Below are 23,913 nucleotides of genomic sequence, written 5' to 3' on the forward strand. Positions count from 1 at the left end.
GCGCCGTGCGCTTAGTTAAGGAGACTGGGTATAGATTAAGCTAGGGATTGGGGCGAGAGATCGACTATCATTTCCTCAGCTTTGGAACGAAGAAAACTGAAAAGGAAATCGTGAAAATTGTGCTTCGGTCTCCAAGCTTTCAACCCTGGTAGAAGTTAGTTGACGAGACTTCCATCTTGACAAACAAAAAGACAAGCCAAACCAAACAAACAAACAAACAAAAAAACGACGGAACAGAAAGCTTGCATATTTCGCCGATGATGGGCGCGCGAAAAGCAAGAAGCATTGTCGAAAAGAAAGGGGAGTCGCGGGAAAGAAATGTCCAAGATTTTTAAAGATGTCAAACATTCTCTTTTGCTTTTATATACAAATACATACGGGGAGCATATCTTGGTATAGTTATAAATAGAGGTACAGTTAGCTATCCCACTGTTTCATGATGGATTATTCTAGTTTGCCAAAAAATAAAAAAAAAAAAAAACTTGTCGTTCTAATACCTAACAATTGTTTTGTGGCCTTACCTGAGCCTTACTGAAAATCTTAATACGGTTCTAAGCTAACTGTACTAGAATACTTATCATTCAAATTGATATGGTAGCTTCATGCTTATAAATCGAGGCTTTCTTCCTCGCTACTCGCGTGAATTTCTAACCTCGAGGTGAGGCCTTCCTCGCTACTCGCGCGAATTTCTAACTCGGAATACGAGTCCGTTTCTCCATTGCCTGAGAGCATGTGAACTATCACGTGAACACCAATTGAATGCTGGAACTTGAGAGCAAAGTTCCCATGTGATCAGCATCGCCTTGTCATAGTCTCGTCCAGTGACACAATAGTCGACACTTGATAAGTTATTTCAACAAGTCCACGGCAAAGGCTACTCTCTTCGTAACAATAAATTGTACTCGCTTAAAATATAACTGAACTATCAAGACCTCTCCAAAGATTTTATCCAGTGTTTGTCTTAATCCAAGCAGGTAGGAGTTCTTCTAATATAGCGGATCTATAAGAAAACGCATATACAGCTGAAAAATATTTTGGAGAAATGGTATAACAACTTGTGGACTGATAAGGAAATATTTATACAGACACATCAACAAGAGCAGAATGAAAAAAATAAGCAAAAAAATACTCAGGACTCAACAGCTTTATGTTAATTACACGAACAATTCATTTCCCCTTTTCACAAAATTCAACATAATAGTTTCCGATTTCTCTTACCCAGACAACGTGTAGATATCGCAGACCAGATAATTTTCTCTTGTGAAAAGCACATCACGCCGAGTTTACCTCCACGAATATCAGGATCTTTTATCACACCGCTATCCATCATTAGCTTGTTGTACTTTCGCCAAATTTTTAACCTGAAGAGCAAACGAGTGAAAAAAAAACTTTAAAATTTAGTCCCTAAGATAGGAACGCTTGTTTGTTTTGGGAAACTGGAGATCAACGAAGGGCCAATGGTTTTTACCTCATGGTACTTTTCGACGGCATATAAACCAGTTGCCATCGGTAAGCTGTCTTATCATGCCAGCCGTGACCATTCTGTTGATCTTTCCAGAGAAGAGTCGCCTGAGAAAAGAGAACAATATGAGATGAATCAGCCTTTACCTTAAAAATTTGTCCGGAAGAGTGACACCAAGTGTCGTTTTATGAGTGAGTGGGGGAGCAAGTTTGGTATTTAAAGGTGCTCTGAACATTTCAATGCATTACAATGATAGAATAATGATAACGATTATAATATTGATAAAGATAATTATCATGGTGATGATCATGATAGCGACTACAATGATGATGATGATGATGATGATGATGATATGATAGTAATTATAACAGTTAGAAGAAAAGGAAAGCTCTCTGAAAACCTTCAATATATTACCCACCAAAAATGGCACTGAAAATTCTCAACGGGATGAATAAAAAGTGTGACTATAATAAGTATGTAAACCTCCATCAGATTTATTTAGTGACTAATATCACTGTGCTACAATTCCAAATAAACCAAAGTTTAAGCTTGAAACACTCACGTGCGTAACCCTCAAATAACACAGCACTTAAAACTAACCTCATTTGAGACGTTTCCCGTATGCCAAAGAACATTCCGCAGCATGCGCGACGGACCACTTATAGAGTTAATTTTCTAGAATATAAATAAATAAATAAACAAATCATAAATTTTAGAAAAAACTGAAAATAAAAAGGATTTCAGAATTTTACCAATTGCAGTAATCAAATAACTTATATGGGATAGATATACAATACAGGGCTTTTTGACGAGGGCTTTCCTTTCTTCGCATTATATTCTCTCTCGACCTTATTTTAAATTTAGGACAACCACAGGAATACCACAGTCACTCGCCTTGATATTGACTGCTGACTCTGCCGTCGCTCTTATCGGTCTAGTGTCCCAGTAGATTTGCCTCTTCTGTTTCCATGAGGCCACAAAAAATTTTTTCGGACTTTGGTATCCAAAGACAATGCCTATGATGTCGTCGTCAGATTCTGTGTTCACAAAGAACGTACCACTGTATTCCACGTCACGGAATATCTGCTTTCCTGAACAAGAAATGAATCATTTTGATCAGCGGATTTTATCCTTTTCACCTAAGCAGGCTACTAAAACAGAGGCTGTCATCCAAAGAAAATAGATTGTAGTTTTTATTTCCTCAATCATACCCAAGGAGGCATTTCAAATCCTCAGTAACACGGCTATTGAAATTGGCAAAAAATGTTGCGGGGAGGAGGGGCATGACACTGCAAAAGTATGATAAAAAAATCCATTATTTCCAATTACCAATAAGCATTGTCGCGATACTGTTCACAGCTTGCTGTATTTCATTGCCCTGAAGAAAAAAAGGGTAAGACTTCAGTCAGTGCCTTAAATTCTCTCTGTATATTTCTTTTTTCATCGTTACCTGGTAAACGGGAGCAGCTGACAAACAAAACAAAAATAAACAATCTGTGGAAATTAATAAACGGGCTAACAAACCGGGCATAAAAGGCGATCACCTACAGCCGGTATATTTATCAAAATGTCAGAGACGATTTAGCAGTTACAATAAAAATCCTCAGGTGATTATCAAGGCAACAGCTTTATTTTGTGTTAATCTATCAAAAAAAAATCACACAGAGGCCATTTTTGAAAGAGGGTGCCTCAGTGTTGTATTCCCTCACCTGGGGTCAACCTCGTTTCCAGGGTCCTCTCCACCCTCGAGGAAGAGATAAGAGACTGGGAACGAGTTGAGCATGAGACGGTTATGGTAAAAACATGACGTAATTTTTGACCAAATAGATGCACGCTTCTCAATCGAGGACAATACATTGAATAATTCAAACATTCGTTTTGAATTCTCCCAGCCACAGATCCCATCTTCCTCCAGAATTTCCTTCACAAGATTATGTCATATTACTTTTTTGTTCACTTTCCAGATGGGCCTTTCTTGTTTGGTGCTCTCAGGGTCAATAGCCAGAGTGTGGTACAAAGAGAAGTCCGTTCGCGTTATTCTGGGGTTGACTGGACAGGCATCTTCTTTATCGTGCACACCATCACCATCAAAGTCTTCGATACAAGCATCGCCGTATGTATCACCTAGAAACAGAATGACAATGCAGCTCAGCATGTAGGAGCGCTGAAGTGGGGTTAATCGGGTCATTGTCTTGTGTCTTTGAGTAAGACACCTTGTTCAATTCCACACCAGAGTATAAATGTCTACCGGAAAAACCGTTCAAATATTCTCCAGCTTTTGACGCAAGTGACGTCCGTTTCTTGGTTGATTGGATCGCTTTGCAAATACGGTGTTTTCAATGTGTACTGTAACTACTTTTAGTTTAGATTTGATCAAAAAAGGTTTAAAAGGGACGTACATGTTATATAACTTACTTTTGGTTTGCTTTTGATCGACATTAAACACCAGTCGACAGTTGTCCCTGTAATCAGGTACCCCATCTCCATCGTCATCGCTATCGCATGGATCACCTTAGGCAGAAGCAAACGTTCAATCACTTAGTCTAGTATGTCGCATAAATTAACGAAGGACAAATGAACGAGGGACGGAGGGACGAAGTGACAGAGGTTGGAGGGGTGGAGGAGTGGAGGGGACGAGGGGACGAGTGGAGGGGACGAGGGGACGAGGGGACGAGTGGAGGGGACGAGGGGACGAGGGGACGAGGGGACGAGGAGACGAGGGGACGAGGAGACGAGGGGACGAGGGGACGAGGGGACGAGGGGACGAGGGGACGAGGGGACGAGGGGACGAGGGGACGAGGGGACGAGGGGACGAGGGGACGAGGGGACGAGGGGACGAGGGGACGAGGGGACGAGGGGACGAAGGGACAAAAGGACAAAGAAACGAAGGAACGAAGAGACGAAGGGACAAAGGGACCAAGGATCGTTGGAACGAAGGAACGAAGCGCCTTTCCTGTTAACTAATAACTAAGCCTTTTCAAAAAACACTCTGTTTTCTGGCTACACCTCCCTTTCAAACCCTCTGAAAAACTTGAGAATTGCTTTCTTACCATTTCCATCCTGATCAGCATCCAGTTGATCTGGGTTTTCCTGACTCAAACAATTATCAAACTTGTCCTCTATGCCGTCACTGTCACTGAAAGAAAGAGTATATTGAGAACTTGTTTACATTGGCCGTGATAACTTCTCTCTAAATAGATAAAAACATTGACAACAACAAAAACAATTTATAGACTTTAGATAACATCTAAAATTCCTTTAATTTAATTTAATTTCATTCATTATCCATAACATTCTAATACAGTGTACAGAAGGGGGTTAATGAGAATAAAGAAATTTATAGAACATTGAATTGAAGTAATTCTAAATCCCACAATTGGCCATCAAACAAGTACACGTTCACTAATTGCGAGAATTGGATTTCAAATCTTGGTTAATTATACTTACTAGTCGCGATCTACGTCACAAGCATCTCCCCAGCCGTCATTATCTTTGTCATTCTGGCAAAGGAATGAATTTGGTCAATCAAACAAAGAGACGCCTCAAGAGGTTAAGGAGAACATAGATGAAGAGCAAGAGCGAAAGACTGAAAAGATGAAGTAGGAGGCTGACAAAATTTGTCGAGGACAACGCATATATATATATATATATATATATATATATATATATATACGGGGGGGGGGGGAGATGAAAGAAAGAAAGGAACAACTGGTTCTGTTCTGCAGGAACTTATTCCGGATTTAGCTGGGGATTCATTAGCATAAAGTTACCAGTAGTGTTTCTGAAAGAAATGTTCGCTCATCGAAGGTGACCGCTTTTCCCCCTCAAACCAAATTCATAAATTCATCATATTGTCCTGATATTTTTGCTGGTACCCATTTCTACTTCTGGGTGCTGAATGGAGAAAGGCATTGTAAAATGCTGAGAAGTATCACGCCTGACAAAATGTTCCACCCTTGCTTGGAATCCGGACCTTTCCTTTCGACTAGGAGTTGGTAAATGAATGGGAAAGTAACAAAAGAAAGAGCATAAAAAGAGATGTAAACAGGAGAAATGTATCAACTCTGACGAACGGCCTACATACTTGATTACTATTGGGTGTGAAGGGGCAGTTGTCACACGCGTCTCCGAAAGCGTCACCATCCTTATTTGCTTGCTTTCTGTTTGGAACCGCAGGACAATTATCGAAGATATTTCTGAGACCTACAGAGAAAGAGGAAGGTCGATTAGTGCTTTGAAATATCCTGCTTGTTTATCTGATCTCAAACTTTCGCACCCCACCCTAAACATACGTTACGTTGGGCGGATTAAGAGATTTTTAATAGGTAGAAGTCCAAATTTAGATTCTGAAAACACAGACAGTTTTGTTTGACACAACCTTAATAGAAAAGGTCAAATGCGACCATGTCGTTAAATTTTTCTTGGTTTCAGACGGGAAGTAAAAGAAAAAAAGAAAAATCCAATAGGCCTGATTGGGGAAGGGGGTCGGGCACTGCTTACCATCTCCATCTATGTCAGGGTCACAAGCATCCCCTATCCCATCACTATCCGCGTCGTTTTGTTCACGGTTCGGAATGTCTGGACAGTTATCACAATCATTCCCGATCCCGTCACGATCTGTGTCTCTCTGATTCCTATTGAAAACATGCGGGCAGTTGTCCTACAAGAATAACAAATGTGTTCAATTCACTGTCTATTAGCGCAAGTGTCATAAATACTAAATGTGTTCAATCACTGTTTCTGAGCCCGAGTGTGATAAATACTAAATTTGTTCAATTCACTATCTCTTAGCGCGAGTGTGACAAATACTAAATGTGTTCAATCACTGTCTCTTAGCCCGAATGTGACAAGTACTAAATGTGTTCAATTCACTGTCTCTTAGCCCGAGTGTGACAAATACTAAGTGTGTTCAATTCACAGTCTCTTAGCGCGAGTGTGATAAATAATAAATGTGTTCAATTCACTGTCTATTACCCGAGTGTGATAAAGTCAGATTACGTAAAAACTTAAGGACGATTTATCTTATCCGGTGACCACGAAAACTGAGGAAATGATGCTTTATAAAACGAGCACTGAAAAGTAAATTAGAGCTCAGAACGGTTTGATTGGTATAAAAGACAGTAGACTCATCCTTGCAGTCAATGCAGCTTCAAAAGTCCTTAGACGGGGAAGGGACATGCATTCACTTGGCCTAACAGGGCCTGTGCTGGATAATGGGGTGTGGCTAAAAGGAATCTGGAGTCTTAAAAGATTGTTATTTGAGTTTGACGGCCTCGACGGTCCCCCATTCACATACACCAAAACATCCTCACGATCGTTTGCAATTAATAGAAGATGTTGTCAGCTTCGTCAATCCTGCACTAGAGAGACTTAAAGAACTATTCCCTAACATGGACACATAACCAATTACCCTAAAATCTGCCAATCTGTCACCATCCACGTCCAATTCACACATATCTCCCACACCATTTTTGTTCACGTCTTCTTGTTCCGAATTTGGAACATTTCTACAGTTGTCCTAAAAGAATGAAATAAACGAAGATTGATTATTAATTTTTAAGGTCAAGTTTTAAAAGTGGGAATTGTTGAGCCACAAGCTTCTTTGAAGGTTATAGGTCATAATTTTCCGAACGAATAGATACATTTTCTTATAAAACGTGTCCAGGGCTCTAGACTAAGTAAACCACGACAGTCACAAGCTCCCACAGGAAACGATGGTTTGGTGTTTTCATTTTTTGCCGGAGTGGTTTTACCTTCATACAACGAGGATCTCCAGTACAGCTTAACTTCTCATCCGGAATTCCGTCCATATCCTGGTCATTACCACACACGAATCCATTTCCAGCCAGGCCAGGTTTACACTGTTAAAAGGAAGACCGATGTTAAAATTAACAGAAGTAATGAGAAGAACGATGAACATGGACAGGTCAGCGCAGTTTCGCCCATCATACTATAAATATACCGCAACTGAGCCTGGGTGGGAGTAACCGCAAGCAAACCAAAGCAATAATTTTTCACAAAATGTGCTTTTATACTTTTTACCTGACTAACTTAAGTCTTTGGGTAAATGGCTATATACAATTAGAAACAAACAAACAAACAAACGCAACAAACGACTTCTTTCCATAATTTTGCGCCGCACATGTTTTGAACCTTAACTCGTTACCAGGATTCCTCCTTCTTTTCCTCCCTTAGAAACAAAGTAAGACATACATGGGTGAGGAAAGGACAAAAAACTGAGAACAGGATGAGAAAAAAAATAATAACAAATAAATTTTGAGACAGTTTCTCTTACCCTGCACTCAAAAGCTGCACCTTCCTTGGTTGGTATACATTCCGCTCCTCGGCCGCAAGGATTTGTCTTGGGATCACCTGAACAAAACTTGACGCGAACACATTCACTGTGAGGATCTCCGACATATCCATCCCGACATGCACCACAAGAATAGCTTCCCTGCAAAATGAAATTTAAGTCCATCAATTAAGAGCGTTATCTGTTAATTATCTCATATGGAGAGATAATGAAGAAAATGCGATTCTCTTACTCAGGTTATCACCCCGGAACAGTGGGGCCTCCGAGCAGGGAGTTACCACGAGGCAAGAAAAAGTGTCCCACATTAAAATAACAATTTTAGAGGTTATAGGAGAATTTCACTCTCTTATTCGTATGTCTATTCATTCATCTATCTATTTATTCATTTTTCCAGGTTAGATCTATCCCTAAAAGGAAAAAACAGACTTTGAGTTCATCACTGTTTTGCTGATGATAATGGTAATAACAATAATAATTATATCTCTCAATTAGCATGTGCGCTATGATTGGTCAATTTAGCGGGCCTTGCTGCTAATTTCAAAAGTTAGCTTAAATTAAAAGCTTCCCCCCTCCCCTGCTTGAATTCAGAGATAGAAAGAATATCTTGCTGGCATCGTTTTCTCGTTCGTACTGTATGTTACGGAACTTTGTTATTTTCCGCTCACGTGATCCGTAACATACAATAAGGACTTCACACTCAGTTAGAAGGAAGTATTGATGATGATAATGATGATGATGGCAATAATAATAGCAATAATATTAATAATAATAATGTAAGTAATGACATTGATAATGACCGTAATAATTCAGTATAGTTTAGTTATGACAATTTTTGTATACTTTAGGTAACATGAGTTCGAGTGCAATTCGTTGTAAATGAGCACAAGTAAATTTATCAAAGACTACAAAATTGCGCGAGCCCTTGGGACAAGTGCAATTTGTAGTCTTTGAAAAATTTACAAGTGCTTATTACACCAAATTGCAAGAGAAATCATGTGAATATTTGTTAATACTGTACATGAAAAAACATCGTAGAGTCTCGACAGACGAAATTTTGAAAGCGAGCGCGTGCTATTTGTAATTGCACTCGTGTTACAACTTTGCACTCGTGTTATATGGGAATGCCCACGTTTTCAGCCAATCAGAGGCGCGTAATTTTTTTTTTAAAACGTTATCAATATTAATAACTTACTTGTGTATTAATGCATGTGGAAAAAACAGAGCAACCGCCATTTCTACCGTCATTGCATTCATCTACGTCGTGACAAAGCTGGAGGTAAAAAATTCAAAGGGGATTAACGCTAAATTGTCAGCTGTAGTAAATTGGAGAATATGTCTTTTTGAATGTTTGTTAGTTTACGAACCTTGTCGCTCGGGAATAAAATTTGCTAAAAATGGAAAATTAACTTTACCTGTTTGATGTGTTCAGCAAAGTCCCTGCCGATGCCCACGGTAGAATTACCCAGAAATCCTTTAGGGCATGCACTGCACTTAAAGCCCGGCTGGAGATTGGTGCAAGTGGCATGCGGTGAACAGGGCGAATATAGACACTGACGAGAAAACAGAACGACAAAATGAGAATGAAATTTCTTCCTCCACGGCGGGTACGCTCGTAACACATCCTAGGTGAAAGCGTGCATAACAGCTAATAAAATTCTTTTTTTTCAGGCAATTGGAGGAAAGGTAGCGCGTAGCGAAAGCGTGGAGAGAGCATAGAGAAAGTCAAGCCTCTCACCTGTGAACGCAAAAAATTTAGCGCCTATTCAGCAGATTACCTGATTTTGCATCACTGCGCACCGCGCGAAAAGTCCCTAAGACATTATCTACAAGGATACGCTTAGTCGTCAAATGATAACTGAGAAAAATCGGTCTGAAACTGACGCGTTGATTCGTTATCGTTTCCAAATAGTTTCATTTAAGCAATACACCGCACTTCCTCTCGGTTCACCGGCTTAATAACCCACGCGGGATGGAAAAACACTAGAAAAGATTGCAAATTGTAAATCACTCGCTCCAGCTCGTGATTTACAATATTTTATCCTTTTCTCCCGATATCCTGCGTGGGTAATTACACCGGTAAACCGAGATAAATTTTAAAAAGTCTATGCCTGCAGTGATTTTAACTTTACAAATAAACGATAGGTTTAGCATCTCAGTTATTTTATAAATACTTCCGGTATCAGCTGAGAACATGAACCTTTTTCGGCTTAACTGAAATTGTGTAATAACCTGGTTGAATGTTAGCCCAGGCAAGGAGAGTTGTGGTGTAACGTTAAACAAATAATAACCACAAAGAACGAAACAAAGCGAAACGTGACAAACACACAACATAATTTAACTCCCACTCCATCCTAATGACATAACAATAATGTGTGAGACTAGAAAAGATATCCTCACATAGGTACTTTCCTCCGAGTTATTAATCTTCTTTGAGATCTTTCATCGTTTGCTACTGTACATGTATCTATAATGATATTTTTGTGGCAGCTTTACTCGACAGGTGAAGCTAATTCAGTCTGCTCCATCAGCGATTTGATACAATAGAGAGAGAATCGAAGTGAGAAAAAGGCGCTATTACACGTTTGAAATAATTTGACAGAGATCGGTTTTAAACGAAACAAGAACATTGACAAATTAGAGACAATAATTTTTTGCAAATTAATAAGAGGGTCGTTAAACCGTCACTAATTTCCATGGTAACATTTTGCTCCTAAAGTAATTCCTTAGTTATCTGCCAATTATATTAGTCATAATGTTTGCTTTGGTTAAGCTTTTAAAGGCAATTTTTAGCGCTTAAAAGGTTCAAAGAAGTTCGTCTTTAAATTCATAATACTGATACTTCGATTTTCTCTTGGCATTTCGGCGTTTTATTTGGTACCTATCACAATGAGACTTGCGTTCAAGCGAAAACTCATAATTCTACCGTGTCTAGTCTTTCTGATTGCAGTTGGGAATGTTTTCGTGTTGGTTTATCAACACCATGAAAAATCACCAGTCAAAAAAGGCAACCAAACTGTAACTGAAAGTGAAAGTGTCTTAATTCATGAAAAAGCGCCGAGTAGCTATAATTTTCTCAAAGCTCTGCGAGTCGAGATCAAAGAAACATTCAGACGATATGAAGCTAAGGAAGAAACTGTCGGTAAAACTTATCAGAAAGCTGCATTTCATAAGAAGCAAGGCAGATATAGAAGAAATTCCATCGCCTTTCCGGATTGTCAGCCCACACCGTTCCTCTTAATTGAGGTTCATACAACGCCGCAGAACTTCATGGAAAGAGAAGCCATACGTCTTACTTGGGGGCGACCGCAAAACACTATCAATGCAGCAAACGTAGGGGAGCAGTTAAATCCAAGGTTAGTAGAAATCCAGTAAATGCGGGGTCAGGCGAGTCGATGAAAAGATTGTAATTTGTCCGATAGAAATCTACATGAAATTTTGGCTTAGACAACTTTTTACGAATTACTTTCAGATTCCGTGCTTTAACATTTAATTACTTTGCGTTACTTGATGGGGGTAATTTATTACAAAGTACCAGCTCATTTATAATCAATTTTCAATTTACACGAGTGCGTAAACAAAAGTTTCAATTTTTCGTTCGTGTTTCATCTAATACGCATCTTCACTGGTAAAGAGTAGGTAGTTTAACATTCCCCCAGATTGCGTTGAAACTTTAATTTGAGTCTTCTTCATTTAATTGCAATATCTGTCAATATTTCGGTCATCTCGCCTCCCGTGTCTTTAGTTAAAATGAATAGATAAATTTCTTACAATTGAACAACCAAACCCTCCAAATCAACAGAATATCATATTCTCTTGGCCAAATCTGTTTTCTTTCACTCAGACATCGTCACGTGAAACCATTTTAGGCCCTGTACGTACAAACTCTGGATTATGGCAATCGAGGAAAAGGGCCATTCTGCATGAATCAAAAAACTATGATAGCAAAATGAACAGGAGAAAATAAAAATTGTCTCTGAGATTTGCTCCTGACTTTGCCTTATTTTTCCTTGTCTTTCTCTCGTTAGTTTGTGGAAAACGGTTTTCCTCATTGGACATACGCAGAATAAACGCTTACATGAGCTGCTTGAGGTCGAGGCAAATCACCACAAAGATTTGGTATTTGGAAACTTCATCGATTCGTACCGAAATTTATCAAGAAAAATGGCTTTTGGAGTTGAATGGGCATCTAAACACTGTCAGGCAAGGTACATTTTGAAGGCAGATGAAGACTCGTTCGTCAACATACTTGAGGTTATTAAATTGCTCAAGAAATACGACCGCATGTACTCAAGAAATACTCCTCTATACGTGGGGGCTGCTCTCCTTGCTAAGGAACCCTATCGGGATAAAAAGAGCAAGTTTTATGTGTCGGAAAAAGACTATCCCCGGCCGACGTATCCCCCGTACGCAGCCGGGGCAGGCTACGTGTTTAGTGGAAATCTGCTGAGAAATCTTTCCACCGCTTTAAAAGTTGTGAAGTTATTCCCCAACGAAGACGCATGTTTCGGCGCTTTAATGCAGCACAACGGGGTCAGTTTACTAAACAATGACCGATTTATACCCTTCTCAACGGGGAAAGCTGTTTATCGTAAGGAAGGGGGATACAGCTTGTGCAGGTTTGACAGTCCTCTAGTTATTCATAGAGTTTCCGGAATACTTCAAATTCAGACTCATTTTAATGTCTTGGTTTTACGGCATGTACCGACGATTTGCCAGCACATCAAATATGGAGTAGGCGAAGATGACAACTTCGTTGATGATGAGATTTGGTAAGGCAAATTGAAATTCATCGGTGAAGCGGTCATACCTTTTAAGGCTGTCTTTCCTAACTATAGACCAACATCTTTTCTGATTCAATCGACCTTATTCTCGGTATTACGTTCGATGCGATGGTAAAAAAGTATGTTCGTTTAAAAAAATTTGCAAGTTATTTTAAAAATATCTGCATAATTTTGTTGATTATTATCTATTTTAGATGCAACAAAAGAACCTTAAACCTAATCCACATAAAGCTGCTTCTCTAAAGATAACAGGATCTCAATTGGACAATTCGTCCTCTGTTGTACTTTTATGTATACGAAAACATAATTAAAAAATCGTTCCACAATTTCTTGCTGCAACACTGTCCACTGCGAGAGAGAACATTAATTTCGAGATTTTGTAGCAAAACCCACAAAAAAAGAAAAGTATACAGAATAACGTGACATTCCATAACATAGCAATGGATTTATTTGACCGGAGGAAAAACAAAAAGCAAGCTCTCTGGGTCAACGAGAAAAGTAAATTTATATCTGCTTTGTAATCCAAAAGAAGAAAATGCTATCCTTTGTGTTGATTTGATGCATTTTTTTTACGGATATGTCTTTGGACCAATCAATCGGCTTTGTAATAATACTTTTAGGGTGATGATATTGTTTATGTTCTCGTAAATATTGTATCAGATGCAAAAATACGTTAAAAAGAAGAGAAAGAACCACTGTTATAAATACCGCGAGCTATTCTATAAAGATTGTTGCCTCGATACGCGCTATACCAGACCTTTCTCGTGTAAACTAGTATTTACCCCATGCTGTTTCAGATTCGGGATGAAATTCCTTGAACTCCTCATAGCGACCCAAGAAACAGTAATAAAACAAATTTTAATCATGGTTCAGACAAGTTTGGTCAGAAAAAACCTAGGTGTCCCGAGTTTTCGATTCACTCAATTATGTGTCTCAAGGACAATGGCCAGGAGTTACTCAAGGTTGCTCCCGTGTTTCCTTTTGGTCTGCTTTAGTAACACACTATGAATTAATAAGGACCCGTGTAAAAGTTTAAAAGAACGAAAAATTTTTGGTAGAACGCCCGAGGAGGAGACGAACTTCTTATTATATAATGCCTCCAAACAGTTTTAACCACAAAGAGATCTGCAGCTCATTTTGAATCATGTTTGAAGTTTTCCATCAGTCAAAGGCTAACATGCTAACGTTGTTGTGTTTGCTCAGCGAGTATCGAACAATAAAACGGATAAAACCCTACTTGATTGATCGTTATCAGACTTGCTACATAAACAAGGTTTCTCTTCATGTCTTCTCTTCTCATCTCATTTTATCTCTTCTCTTCCCTTTATCCTCTCCTATCCTATTTTATCGTATCTCATCTTTGTTTATTTACCTCATCAACGTCATCACATCTCATCCCGTCCCCAGTGTATCCCGGCGGACACTCGCCACACTTGAACCCAAGCCCGTCATCAGGCGTATTTACACATTCGACAAACGGGAAACAAGGCTTCAAGTAACACTTGTCCACTGAAATATGAAACCAAAATCAAGAAAGAGAAATCAGCAAAACGTCAATCTAAACTCAACAACACTATTATGTATGAAAGGAAATCGTTGTCTAACTTAAAAAAATTCAAAGTTTTGAGGCAGATTTCCTCGTAACGAATATTAAGAATTGATCTCAAGTATAAGGATGTAAAAACCGACTCTTTTTGCTTAAGGTTTACCGAATTGGTTATCTATTTAAATTTAGTCGTTAAGCTTCATCATTACCATTTTCTCTTCCTGGCGAGAAAGCCCTTCTGGAGCAAACACCGCTTTCAAGAGTTTTCTTAATTGACGTCAGGTCGTCAGACTGAAAGACAAATGGGACAAACAGCATAACTCAAGTAAATCCAAGGCTTAACCTAAGCCACTTTGTGTTGTAAATTCCAAATCCTTGAAAGGAACGCAATTCTGTTCAATCTTGAGCTGTCCATAACTTCCCCTCTCTTCTCTTATAGAACTAAAGCTTCAAATGATAATTTAGAAACGTTCTTGGCTTACTTGGGACTGCAATCTCTCCTTCACATGCAGCAGTGATCTCTGGAGACTCTCTTCTCGTCTCTGTGCCTCTTTCTGCATATTGACCAGGACCATCATCAAATCTTGAGTGGAATACTGCAAGGAAGGCGCCCCCGGGGCTGCCAGCGATGGCGTCCTAGGCTGGCCTCGTATCTGGGGAGAGTACAAGGAACCTAACAAGAAAGAAAAATTAGCAATGACGCGCACATCTGTCAATCACGTGGATTCCTTGTGGGAGATTCAGAATTTGTCTTCGTTTCATGTTCTTGACAAAATAAATCCGTCTTCCTGCACTCAACGACCGACCCCAAGATCTACCCTTCCTCTTATTCTTGTTACTAACATGATGCTTTTAAAATTTCTGATCCTAGAGCTATGCAGGAAACGTACATGTCGCCTATGAACTCATTATATTACTGGCCTAACTCACCATAGAGCTCTCATATAAAGATTGTGGGAGAGCAACGGAGAGCGGAATCCGAAAGTCTAAGATTTTTCTATTTGTCCCCAGTTTGAGCCAGAGAAAGCCGTAGTTATGAATGAAAAGAACAGATATCAGCAGACATACGAAATGTGTTAGGAACGTTACTGATGTACAAATTACCAGCAGAAAAGAGTTCTCCTTCACCCTCCAGCAAATCAGATGGATTGGGAGACAGACAACTTGTGCTGTTCATCAACTCTTCCACTTGCTTGTCAAACACAAACTTGAAGTTTTGAAGGCTTCCCTTGAAAAAAGAAAAACAAATGATCGTCAGCCTTTCATTCCTTCAAGTGGAATGTGTCATTAATTCATTGAAAAATCAATCCTCAATTAATTGAGGCGGCACTGTCCTGTTCAAGAAAAAACGAAAAAAAGAGAACCTGACGCGAGGTCGTTTTTCCAAAGTACCGGTAGTTGCCGAAATGTTAGTTTGTTTGTATTTTTTCTTTTTCATTCATGAACCCAAGGCTCGAACCCGAACTTTCCATTACGGATTCCAGGGCGCTAGCAGTGTCTATTACGATTATACGATTATATCTTTAGTGCTTTGCGCTAAATTTGTACCCTCTCTATCATGCACTGCACCATAATTGTCCATACCTTCCAAGTTAGCATTGCACTGTCTGTCTTTCCACTTCTCCTCCCAAATAGGAACACGATATCCTGAGAAAGTTTTGAGGAAGATGGGAAAAATTCCTCTATCTGCATTAGCAGCTGTCTTCGACCCCGCATCTTGCAATCCACGTACAGACCCGCAAGTGTTTTCTTGGGATGACTGTGCGGGAAAATGCGCAATGCGATTTTGTGCCATTTACCATCAGATAACGCTCCGATATGGTGAAATGAAGCCTCCCGGATTTTTAACTCTGATGTTTGGTAGGTAATGCCCAGCCGACAAGTCCGATAACAGCTTATCCATACGGAAAGTAAAGTTTTCCCTAAATAGGCAATTGAATCAGTCAACTTATTGTCTATGAAACCTTTGGGGATTTTTTTTTCTTTAACAGAACTCCCATTTATTGAAGAGAAAAAATGATGCAATAACTACTAATTTTTTTCCCTGTTTACTTTGTGGTGAAGTGAACAAGCTATTAAAAATTCCTCCTCCTCTTCTTCAATATTTCTACATATATAACCGACAAACTGATCTCTTTTTTCAATGATTTAATTACAAAAGAAAAAACAAAACAGAACAAAAACGGAAAAAACAAAACCAAAAACTCCTTACAGAGTTACAAAAAAGATACTACTTACGTTACAGTAGATGCATTAATTACAATGATACTTCACTTACATTTCTGGTACTTACATTAAAAACACTAACACTATTTACATCACAATACCAACACTACATACAATGGTATCACAAGTTACACAGCTTATTTTTTTAAAACTTAAATTACAGGGGCTAATTTCACTAATTTTTTTCTAAAAATTGGCTACGAATTATATTTTGGTCTCTCTTCTATTCCGTTATTTTTATTTTATAAATTCTTTTCTTTTTTATTTCTTTCGAGCGAAAACTCAGTCAAACTGAAATTTTCTAGCCATATAGAACCCTATGAACTCTGCCAAAATTTAGTTGTTAGGGAGCATGAAGTATATAACGGACGCATTGTTTAAAAATTACTTTATTCCGTCGAATTTCCGAGCAACACGAACAACACGAAAAGCGCGTCCGCTAGCTAAAGGCGATTGATAAGGTTGATGGAAGAACCAACCGAACTAAACTGCAGATATTTAAAGCCTGTCAAATTACAAAAAAGGAATGATGATAAAAAACGTACCTGAGATCTTGGTGTCCATCGAGAAAAGTGTTCCATGTGAAAAATCTTTGACCTTCAAGTTTGCAACGACAACAATTTGTCTTTCTTTGATCAACATTCGTCTGATTGTGTCTAAGACTTGCCTCGACAATTCCATTCTAGGCAAGTGTTTTCCGATTTTGAAAGCATTACCAGTCTCTCTATAAAGGCCCTGAACCTGATTTACGCCTTCCGTGTTGGAATTGATGCCAAAAACCTCAAAAAGGTCTATCTCCGCTACAGAAATAAGATAAAACATATAATTAAATAGGAGAGAGAATGAAACAGGATCTTAAAAGCTACATGCATGCGCGCAACGTAGAAGTGATAACGTTTGTAACACAAGGCACAGTAGTGTTGGACGGTCTCTAGTGAATAAGGTTGGGCCGATACCGTTTCTCAAATTGGTACCATACCAAACACAATGATGACCTTTCTCTTCGATAACGATATCGCAACTGTGACGTCATTGAGTTCACTGATAAGACACGTGGTCTTCTTGATTAGTGCAAATACAAGTTTTTTTGCACTTCATATGTTTATTATTGATGTTCAGGACTCTGTAGTAAGGTGAAAAACACAGACACAAGAACATATTATGGAAAATTTACATTTCTTGAACTGATCGTTGTTCATTTCACTCTTGCAGCATTCACACGCCACTTACATGTGACACTGTCCTCTACGCGTGACCGCGCTCTTTGCCTCCAGGAAATGACTAGAAGAACTCACGTGCGGGAGAAGACAAAGTCTGAGCAGGTCAGGTGCGGTATCAGAAAGAAATCTACTCCTCTCGATAGTATCGATATTTCCCGATCCGACCACAGTTTCGCCGGTATCAAATCCTAAGCATTGGTATTGGCCCTCTCTTATTTTTTCTTGCTTTTTCTTTTCAAAATAAGCGGCACTTGGCAAACAACAACCAACACAGTAGAAATAGAAGACAACGTCCCTCTTACTGATCCAAGCGGGGTAAAATGCGTAGCGACTTATTCATGGCCCATAATATTAAAGATCATAGTTAATCGCGCACTGGTTTTTGCGTAAACTAGAAAGGAGAACCCTACAGAATAATTTTGCTTGAACTTACCCGCTGTCGCCGGAGTCAGGGAAGTCGTTGAGACGATAGCAAATAAACAACACAAAAGTGGCTGAATAGAAAACATCCTCACTAATCAATTAGAGCAGCCAAAGAGTCTGAAAAAGAAAACATGAGGATTGATTGCTGTTTTAACTGGAGTAGATGAAATTTGAAAACCTTAAATTATTCTTTCTTGTCATTAGAATGTTGTCTATGCTGAGTACAATTTAACTTTATCAAATGCATACACGCATGCTTGGTTTTCGCTTAAAAATAAAACGAATCTGGTCTTAAATTCAGCTGTGCAGCAGGTAATTTTTCGCTAAATTGACAGTCATTGTGAGGTTTCTCTTTCTCTTTTGCTGTTTTCTTTCTAACTGACGAAGGACTAACGCTCGAAACGTCAGCTTTTTTTACCCTTTACGATGGCCAATTTACGTTTTCAACTCAGTTGTTAACACTAAATTACCTGCTAAACATTCTTCTAGTTATGTAACTGCTACCTGAAAAGTTCTGATCAAAGAAGTAGTTTCCCGGTCACTTCAGTTCCATAAGTGACTTAATTGCGATAGCGTCTAGGTTACCTCAGACTTAGTGCAGATAATTAAAAACGAAAGAGACCAAATTGAAACGAAATCCCAACAATCACGCCGTAATCACGGGGACAAACTTGGTATAACTGTGTCAAATTGCAATTGGAGATAGCTTTAAGGACAACTGAGTTGTTTTCAGATCTGACACGAGATCTCATTTTCTTTATCAAACGCATCAACCTTTTAAAACAATACGACAAGAACTCGAATGGGTCAGTGATAAACCTTCTCTTTAGGCGTAAAATCGAGAAAGGGAAGGGATCCCTCTCTTTGACAAATGGAAGAAATTAACATCTGAAAAATTACAAACAAAGCAGCATTCCCCCAATGGCAGGAGGAATATGGACAAAAAACCCCAGACCCCTCGCATGTGAACCTACAACCGATCGGATGCTAGATTAACGCATAAAGGCACAGGTGACTTAAGCACGATATATTGTACAAGTGTGTTTTCTTCGTTTTGCCATTACGAAACTTAATTTTTACCTGGAAAAAATAGTTGCATTTCAAGACCAAAAGACGTCAGAGATGCAACTCCATAACGAGTAATTTGGTTATCGTTTCTAAATTTGTTTTTCTTACAGGCGTCAAGAAAAAGCAGAGAATCTAAAACCCGCCTAAATCACCGCCAGGCATCGACTCAAAAACCACACCAGAGAGAAAGAAACGCTCGGTTGAAGTAAGGTCAATCTTTTTTTCAAATTCCAGACATTTTACGGTTTCCGAAACCTAAACTACTTCAAAATAAACACTTTGGCTTCAAACTCATTTGTTTAAATTATGTATTTCTACTCATGCGAGGCAATTTTTCTCAAATTCAAATTATTTTAATCCTTAACACATCTGAACGTGTGGTTTTAGTTTATCAACAAGTATCTGTGATAGGCTAAAGGTCTTTAGCACGGGGATAATTGCTTCAAAAGTGAGCAGTGTTATCAGAAACGATTCTAAAGTTTCTTCGCATGTGTAACCTGGCCTCTTTAACTTTGACTCTTTGAGAATTTGATTTGTTAAGCCGATAAGGAATTAAGGAACTTTGATGTACGCCATGTGCCGAGTCTGACTGCTTTCAAGATCATTTGGAGATCAAATCTTGCGGGCCAATTAAACTTAAAGACAGAAATAAAATGACGCTCATTGCCATTGGTCGCTTCTTCCGTACAGTTATTATTATTGCGCGGTGATCAGCTCCGATGAAAAAACCTGTAAGGAACGTTGAAACGATTGGTGTAATTTAGACATGTTTATAGATACAGTAACCCGTCGAAGAAGACGAGACATGAGACTTTTTTAGCTCCTTGAGTTCCCAGTACTAGCATTGTAACTAGACTAGCTTAGCCCATGGTCTTACGCTTGCCAAGTGCACGCAAATAGAAAGGGCGGTGTGTTTATTCACCTAATCGGAGCTAAATGCCTAGGATTCCACTCATCATTTTCTCGTTTAGGAGTTTGACGAGTCAACGTATCTCCTCTAGCTTTGAATTTAGCATTGAAATTCTTTCCGTAAAATGACAACACACCTATTTGAAGCTTGGAATAGAGAAAAATTGCTGGAGCTGGCGTGAACCCAGCTAGTCTTGAAGCGTGATTTATCATCATGATCGAGTTTTTCCTCATAAGTAAGTTCTTGCTGTTCATAAACAAGTATGGCACCTCCAATGTTTTTCTTGAAAAACCAAATTCCTTATAGATGGACAATCGATAAGTAAGTAGTGACGATATCTCTGAAAGGGTCACATTTCAGTGGAATGTCTATCACTTAGAACTGAACAAGTGAGTCAGGACCTGTCTGATGTGAGAGCTCAATTTTGCAGTAAACTTGGTATTAGGTGTTCAGTCCAACTGACTCCTCTCTTTATCAGACTAAATGCAACGACATTTGACTGCCATATGGATAATGCTGAGAATTTGTTTTCCTTCTAAATATGAGGCAAAACTCTGTTTTCAATTTAATTGGAAAGATAACACAAACGTGATCTATTTACCGTAACCAACTCCTTTCATAACAGCAGTAATAGGGATCAAAAAGCATTTAACAAAGCACAACGGCAATTATTTCTCACTTGTTACTGAAGTAGATGAAAATCATCAGTTTCTGTTTGTCTGGCTCTGTTTTCCTGTCATGCAAAGACAACCACGTTATATTGAAATCCAACTAAGAAATAGTTATTCTGCCCAGAGGGCGTGCTTTATTCTAACTTTTATTCTGGGAATAAAACTCCTTTGTGTAACCATTTGGTTAAACATGACGTAAAGAACTGCCGACTTAAATTAGTAGGCACAGAACCTGTGCTTCGCTTCATGACTTCAAAATAATTTGCTAGCGCGGTTGTTGAGAAGAATCATACCTACAACATGATCACGTTAAACTTTTCATGCGCTAGAAACTATTTTGTTTGCTTACACTGTATACGACGTGGAAAGGTCTGGCCAGGCCACCGCTGAAAAAGAACCATGCACTTCATACCTGAATAATCCCTCGCCACTACTCTGAGTTTTCCTTATCTTAAGGGCATTTATGGAAACCGTGCGGTTATCTACTGCATCTTAATATCTCTATCAACGTCAATTAAAGTAACTGCCTTGAAGGACTGAATCGTGTAGCAATACGTATTTCTTGATTAGCTGGAAAGAGTTATCATGTACAAACTATTGTATGCAGTACATTTGTCATCTGATTGATTTTGTTTTTCCTTTTGTGTTAGGCTTAATAACGACAAATGAATAAATATTTTCTTTTCAGTAGCCCTCAAAGCTTTTTCTCCTAACCTTTGGTTTTACAATGGCTCCCTGCTCCAATCACGCATATTATTTGCCTTCAGGCAATGTTATGAGACCGTGGGATGTTGATATTTTTCATTAGGTCGAAAAGAATATTTATTAACGCCCTCAAAATAACCCTAATTACATTCTATTCAAATCATTACCGACTTACAAGACTCACTTTTTTTCTCTCCCACGTCATTTTGTCAGCTCGCTTTTTTAATCTTACGTTTGCACTTTGATAGTAAACCCTAAAATATTCTCGAGAAAGGTCTCTATATCATCCCATAGGTGATATCCATAAGTAATGAAAAGTTTAGAACATTGCAACCACTTACAGAGAGCGTTTTCTACAAGCTCGTGACTTGTTAAGCAGACACCACCAGGCTTAACAGGAGATGTAAACACGAGCTTACAACGAAAGACCACCAAGTAAAACTGAGCCCTTGTTTAAAGGAAAAGCTTCCAGAAGAAACGAACTTGTCATAAGTGTGTTGACATAACTTGTCAACCGGAAATGAAGTCTGAACCCTCCAAAAAAGTCACATCCTTTATCACTTAGTTCTTGGAGATACAGCCAAATTGTGAGCCGAGATGATATAAAAATTCTCGCGGCTTGATTTAGTTTGAAAGTCGCCTCACACACACACACACAAATGGTGATTTTTATTGCAGCTTTGATGAGACAATGGTGATTTCAAAAAATGTTTACCTTCAGCTCATTAAGGCTCGTTTGTGAAAATTGACGGCAGCTGTTGTGTATGACGTTAATTGAGTAAAAACTAAGAAAGCATTACTTTCCTTTCTTCTTAACTTCGCGATTCTCTTGTCCCAATTCAACAAGTCTTACATTTTATTAGAATTGTGAACTTCTTTGTCCTCGTTGTGATTAAGATCATGCACTCAAGAGCGAAACACTGTAAAATACGTGTTAAGAGTCAAAGCAACCATCAGCACATATCTCAGCGAAATGTATGCAAAACTCTGCGCATGAGAATTTTTACAACAGCACATCGAGAATACACCGGTGCCTACACGAAATTCTAAAACAAATGTAGCGCTGCCGTTCGCAACTTCAACTTCAGTACAGTTTAAAGCATTTCGTAAGCAATTACTCAGGTATACGACATTTGAAGTTTATCGATAGATCTGATTAACAACAAACCATTCTGGGAACTAATAACTGACATAAGAAAATTGACTTTTGAATCTTTTTGTTTCGTATTGTCAACGTAAGGTTAAAAGTTCGACGTGTAAACCGTGAAGAAAATACACCACGTTACGCATTAGTATGTTGGCGCTTAAAGTTCAATGAACAAAAAATTTGTCACGTTGTGACGAATGAAGACAAATTTTGATTGCCTCTTACCTGTAGAGCTAACATAAACTTGATATACAAAGTAACAACAACGATGAGAACGCTCTGGCGACACCAAGATCTTAATTGCCAAGCTTGTTAAAGTAGAGCGAGACTTTTTCCCTGTCTCGATGACACCACTTCGATTTACGTTGCGCAAACGCAGCCGAAGCGTAACGAATGGAGTGTGAGAAATTAATTCGAGCGTGAAACGTCAAAGAAACAATGCATGCAAGGGATACTCAGTGTTTTTACAGCTCTTTGAAGAACACAAATATTTATGGTTTTTGAAATACGCAGGATTAATCTGATACTGCATAAAAAAAGAAAAATAATTCTTTTATGACTGCTTCTTATAATAATTTCCTTATGGTGAAACCATTTGAAAGATTGTGAACTACTTGGAAATGGAAAAGTTACTTAGTCCAGTGAATGTTGGTTCATTCCTATTTTAACATTTCACGCTCATATCAAATCTTCCAACTTTTAAGGAAAGTTTAGCTCGCATCTTAAAAAGATATAACAATAGTAACAGTAATAATAATAATAATTAAATAATAATAATAATAATAATAGTAATAATAATGATACAGTAAAGAATAGTGAGAGGGTTGGTTACCAGCGACATCCCTATATCCAAAGGAATTTTTAGCGTTAAGAATAACCACCTTCAGCTTATTGTAAACTCGATAATGAAGTTCGGTAAGGCAGAAAAGGTGGACATAGGTATAACTCCAAAAACAAGAGAAAAAGTACTCATAGTGTATTACCTATAACCAAAGAGCAACAAGTAAAGATAGAAATGAAGAGAATCTAAAAAAAAGGCACTTTGTAGCTAAATTGAAAAATCAAGGGCTACCCAATACTCAAACTTGTTCTTAGAGTCTTTCTTTCAATTGCAGGAAGTAGGGAGGCCCTGTGATCGAGGTCGCCTAGAAACTAATATAAGCGCTGGAACGTTGCTCGGCTGACATTGGGTACGGGGACTTTTTTGCCGCCAATGCACGTGATGAAAGCCCATAGAAAAGTAGGAAGGGAAGCCACGGGTTCCGGGTCGCCCAAAATCTTACGATATACGCTGCAAGTAGCTCTGCTGAGAATAAGTGCAAAGGCTTTTTGCCGCCAATGCGCGTGATGAAAGCCCACAAGGAGAATTAAGAAGGAAAGCGCTGGGTTCCACGTCGCCCAAAATCTTAAGATTTACACTGCATTGTAGCTCTGCTGAGAC

General features: G+C 38.7%; 2 protein-coding genes across 6 annotated transcripts; one reads left to right on the plus strand and one right to left on the minus strand.

The window, feature by feature from the left end:
• Positions 1–328: 328 nt before the first annotated feature.
• Positions 329–22,874, minus strand: LOC113665295 (cartilage oligomeric matrix protein). Of its 5 annotated transcripts, none has more exons than XR_016185745.1 (26): positions 22,698–22,863; positions 20,629–20,682; positions 17,982–18,088; positions 16,874–17,128; positions 15,687–16,024; positions 15,207–15,330; positions 14,585–14,775; positions 14,312–14,393; positions 13,929–14,065; positions 9,188–9,325; positions 8,968–9,045; positions 7,758–7,916; positions 7,216–7,323; positions 6,873–6,980; positions 5,963–6,122; positions 5,547–5,665; positions 4,910–4,962; positions 4,513–4,598; positions 3,878–3,973; positions 3,172–3,586; positions 2,792–2,840; positions 2,357–2,553; positions 2,063–2,137; positions 1,469–1,569; positions 1,219–1,361; positions 329–1,000 (listed from the first exon to the last, which is right to left on the minus strand). XR_016185745.1 is itself a non-coding variant. In XM_089203438.1 (26 exons), exons 3-26 carry the CDS (start codon positions 18,055–18,057, stop codon positions 987–989), a joined length of 3,066 nt encoding a protein of 1,021 aa, XP_089059564.1. In that variant the 5' UTR covers positions 18,058–18,088; positions 20,629–20,682; positions 22,698–22,863; the 3' UTR covers positions 329–986. The 5 variants fall into 5 exon arrangements, 3 of the variants coding, with proteins under 3 accessions (XP_089059564.1, XP_089059567.1, XP_027036767.2); XM_089203438.1 differs by having other exon boundaries at positions 3,408–3,586; XM_089203441.1 differs by lacking the exon at positions 22,698–22,863 and adding an exon at positions 21,033–21,192 and having other exon boundaries at positions 3,408–3,586.
• LOC149046469 (beta-1,3-galactosyltransferase 5-like) lies at positions 10,549–12,680 on the plus strand. Its single transcript, XM_089203442.1, has 2 exons — positions 10,549–11,128; positions 11,801–12,680. Exons 1-2 carry the CDS (start codon positions 10,662–10,664, stop codon positions 12,546–12,548), a joined length of 1,215 nt encoding a protein of 404 aa, XP_089059568.1. The 5' UTR covers positions 10,549–10,661; the 3' UTR covers positions 12,549–12,680.
• Positions 22,875–23,913: the final 1,039 nt, after the last annotated feature.

Source organism: Pocillopora damicornis, chromosome 4, assembly GCF_964200805.1.
Source record: "Pocillopora damicornis chromosome 4, jaPocDami1.2, whole genome shotgun sequence".
In the NCBI taxonomy this organism is placed as follows: domain Eukaryota; kingdom Metazoa; phylum Cnidaria; class Anthozoa; order Scleractinia; family Pocilloporidae; genus Pocillopora; species Pocillopora damicornis.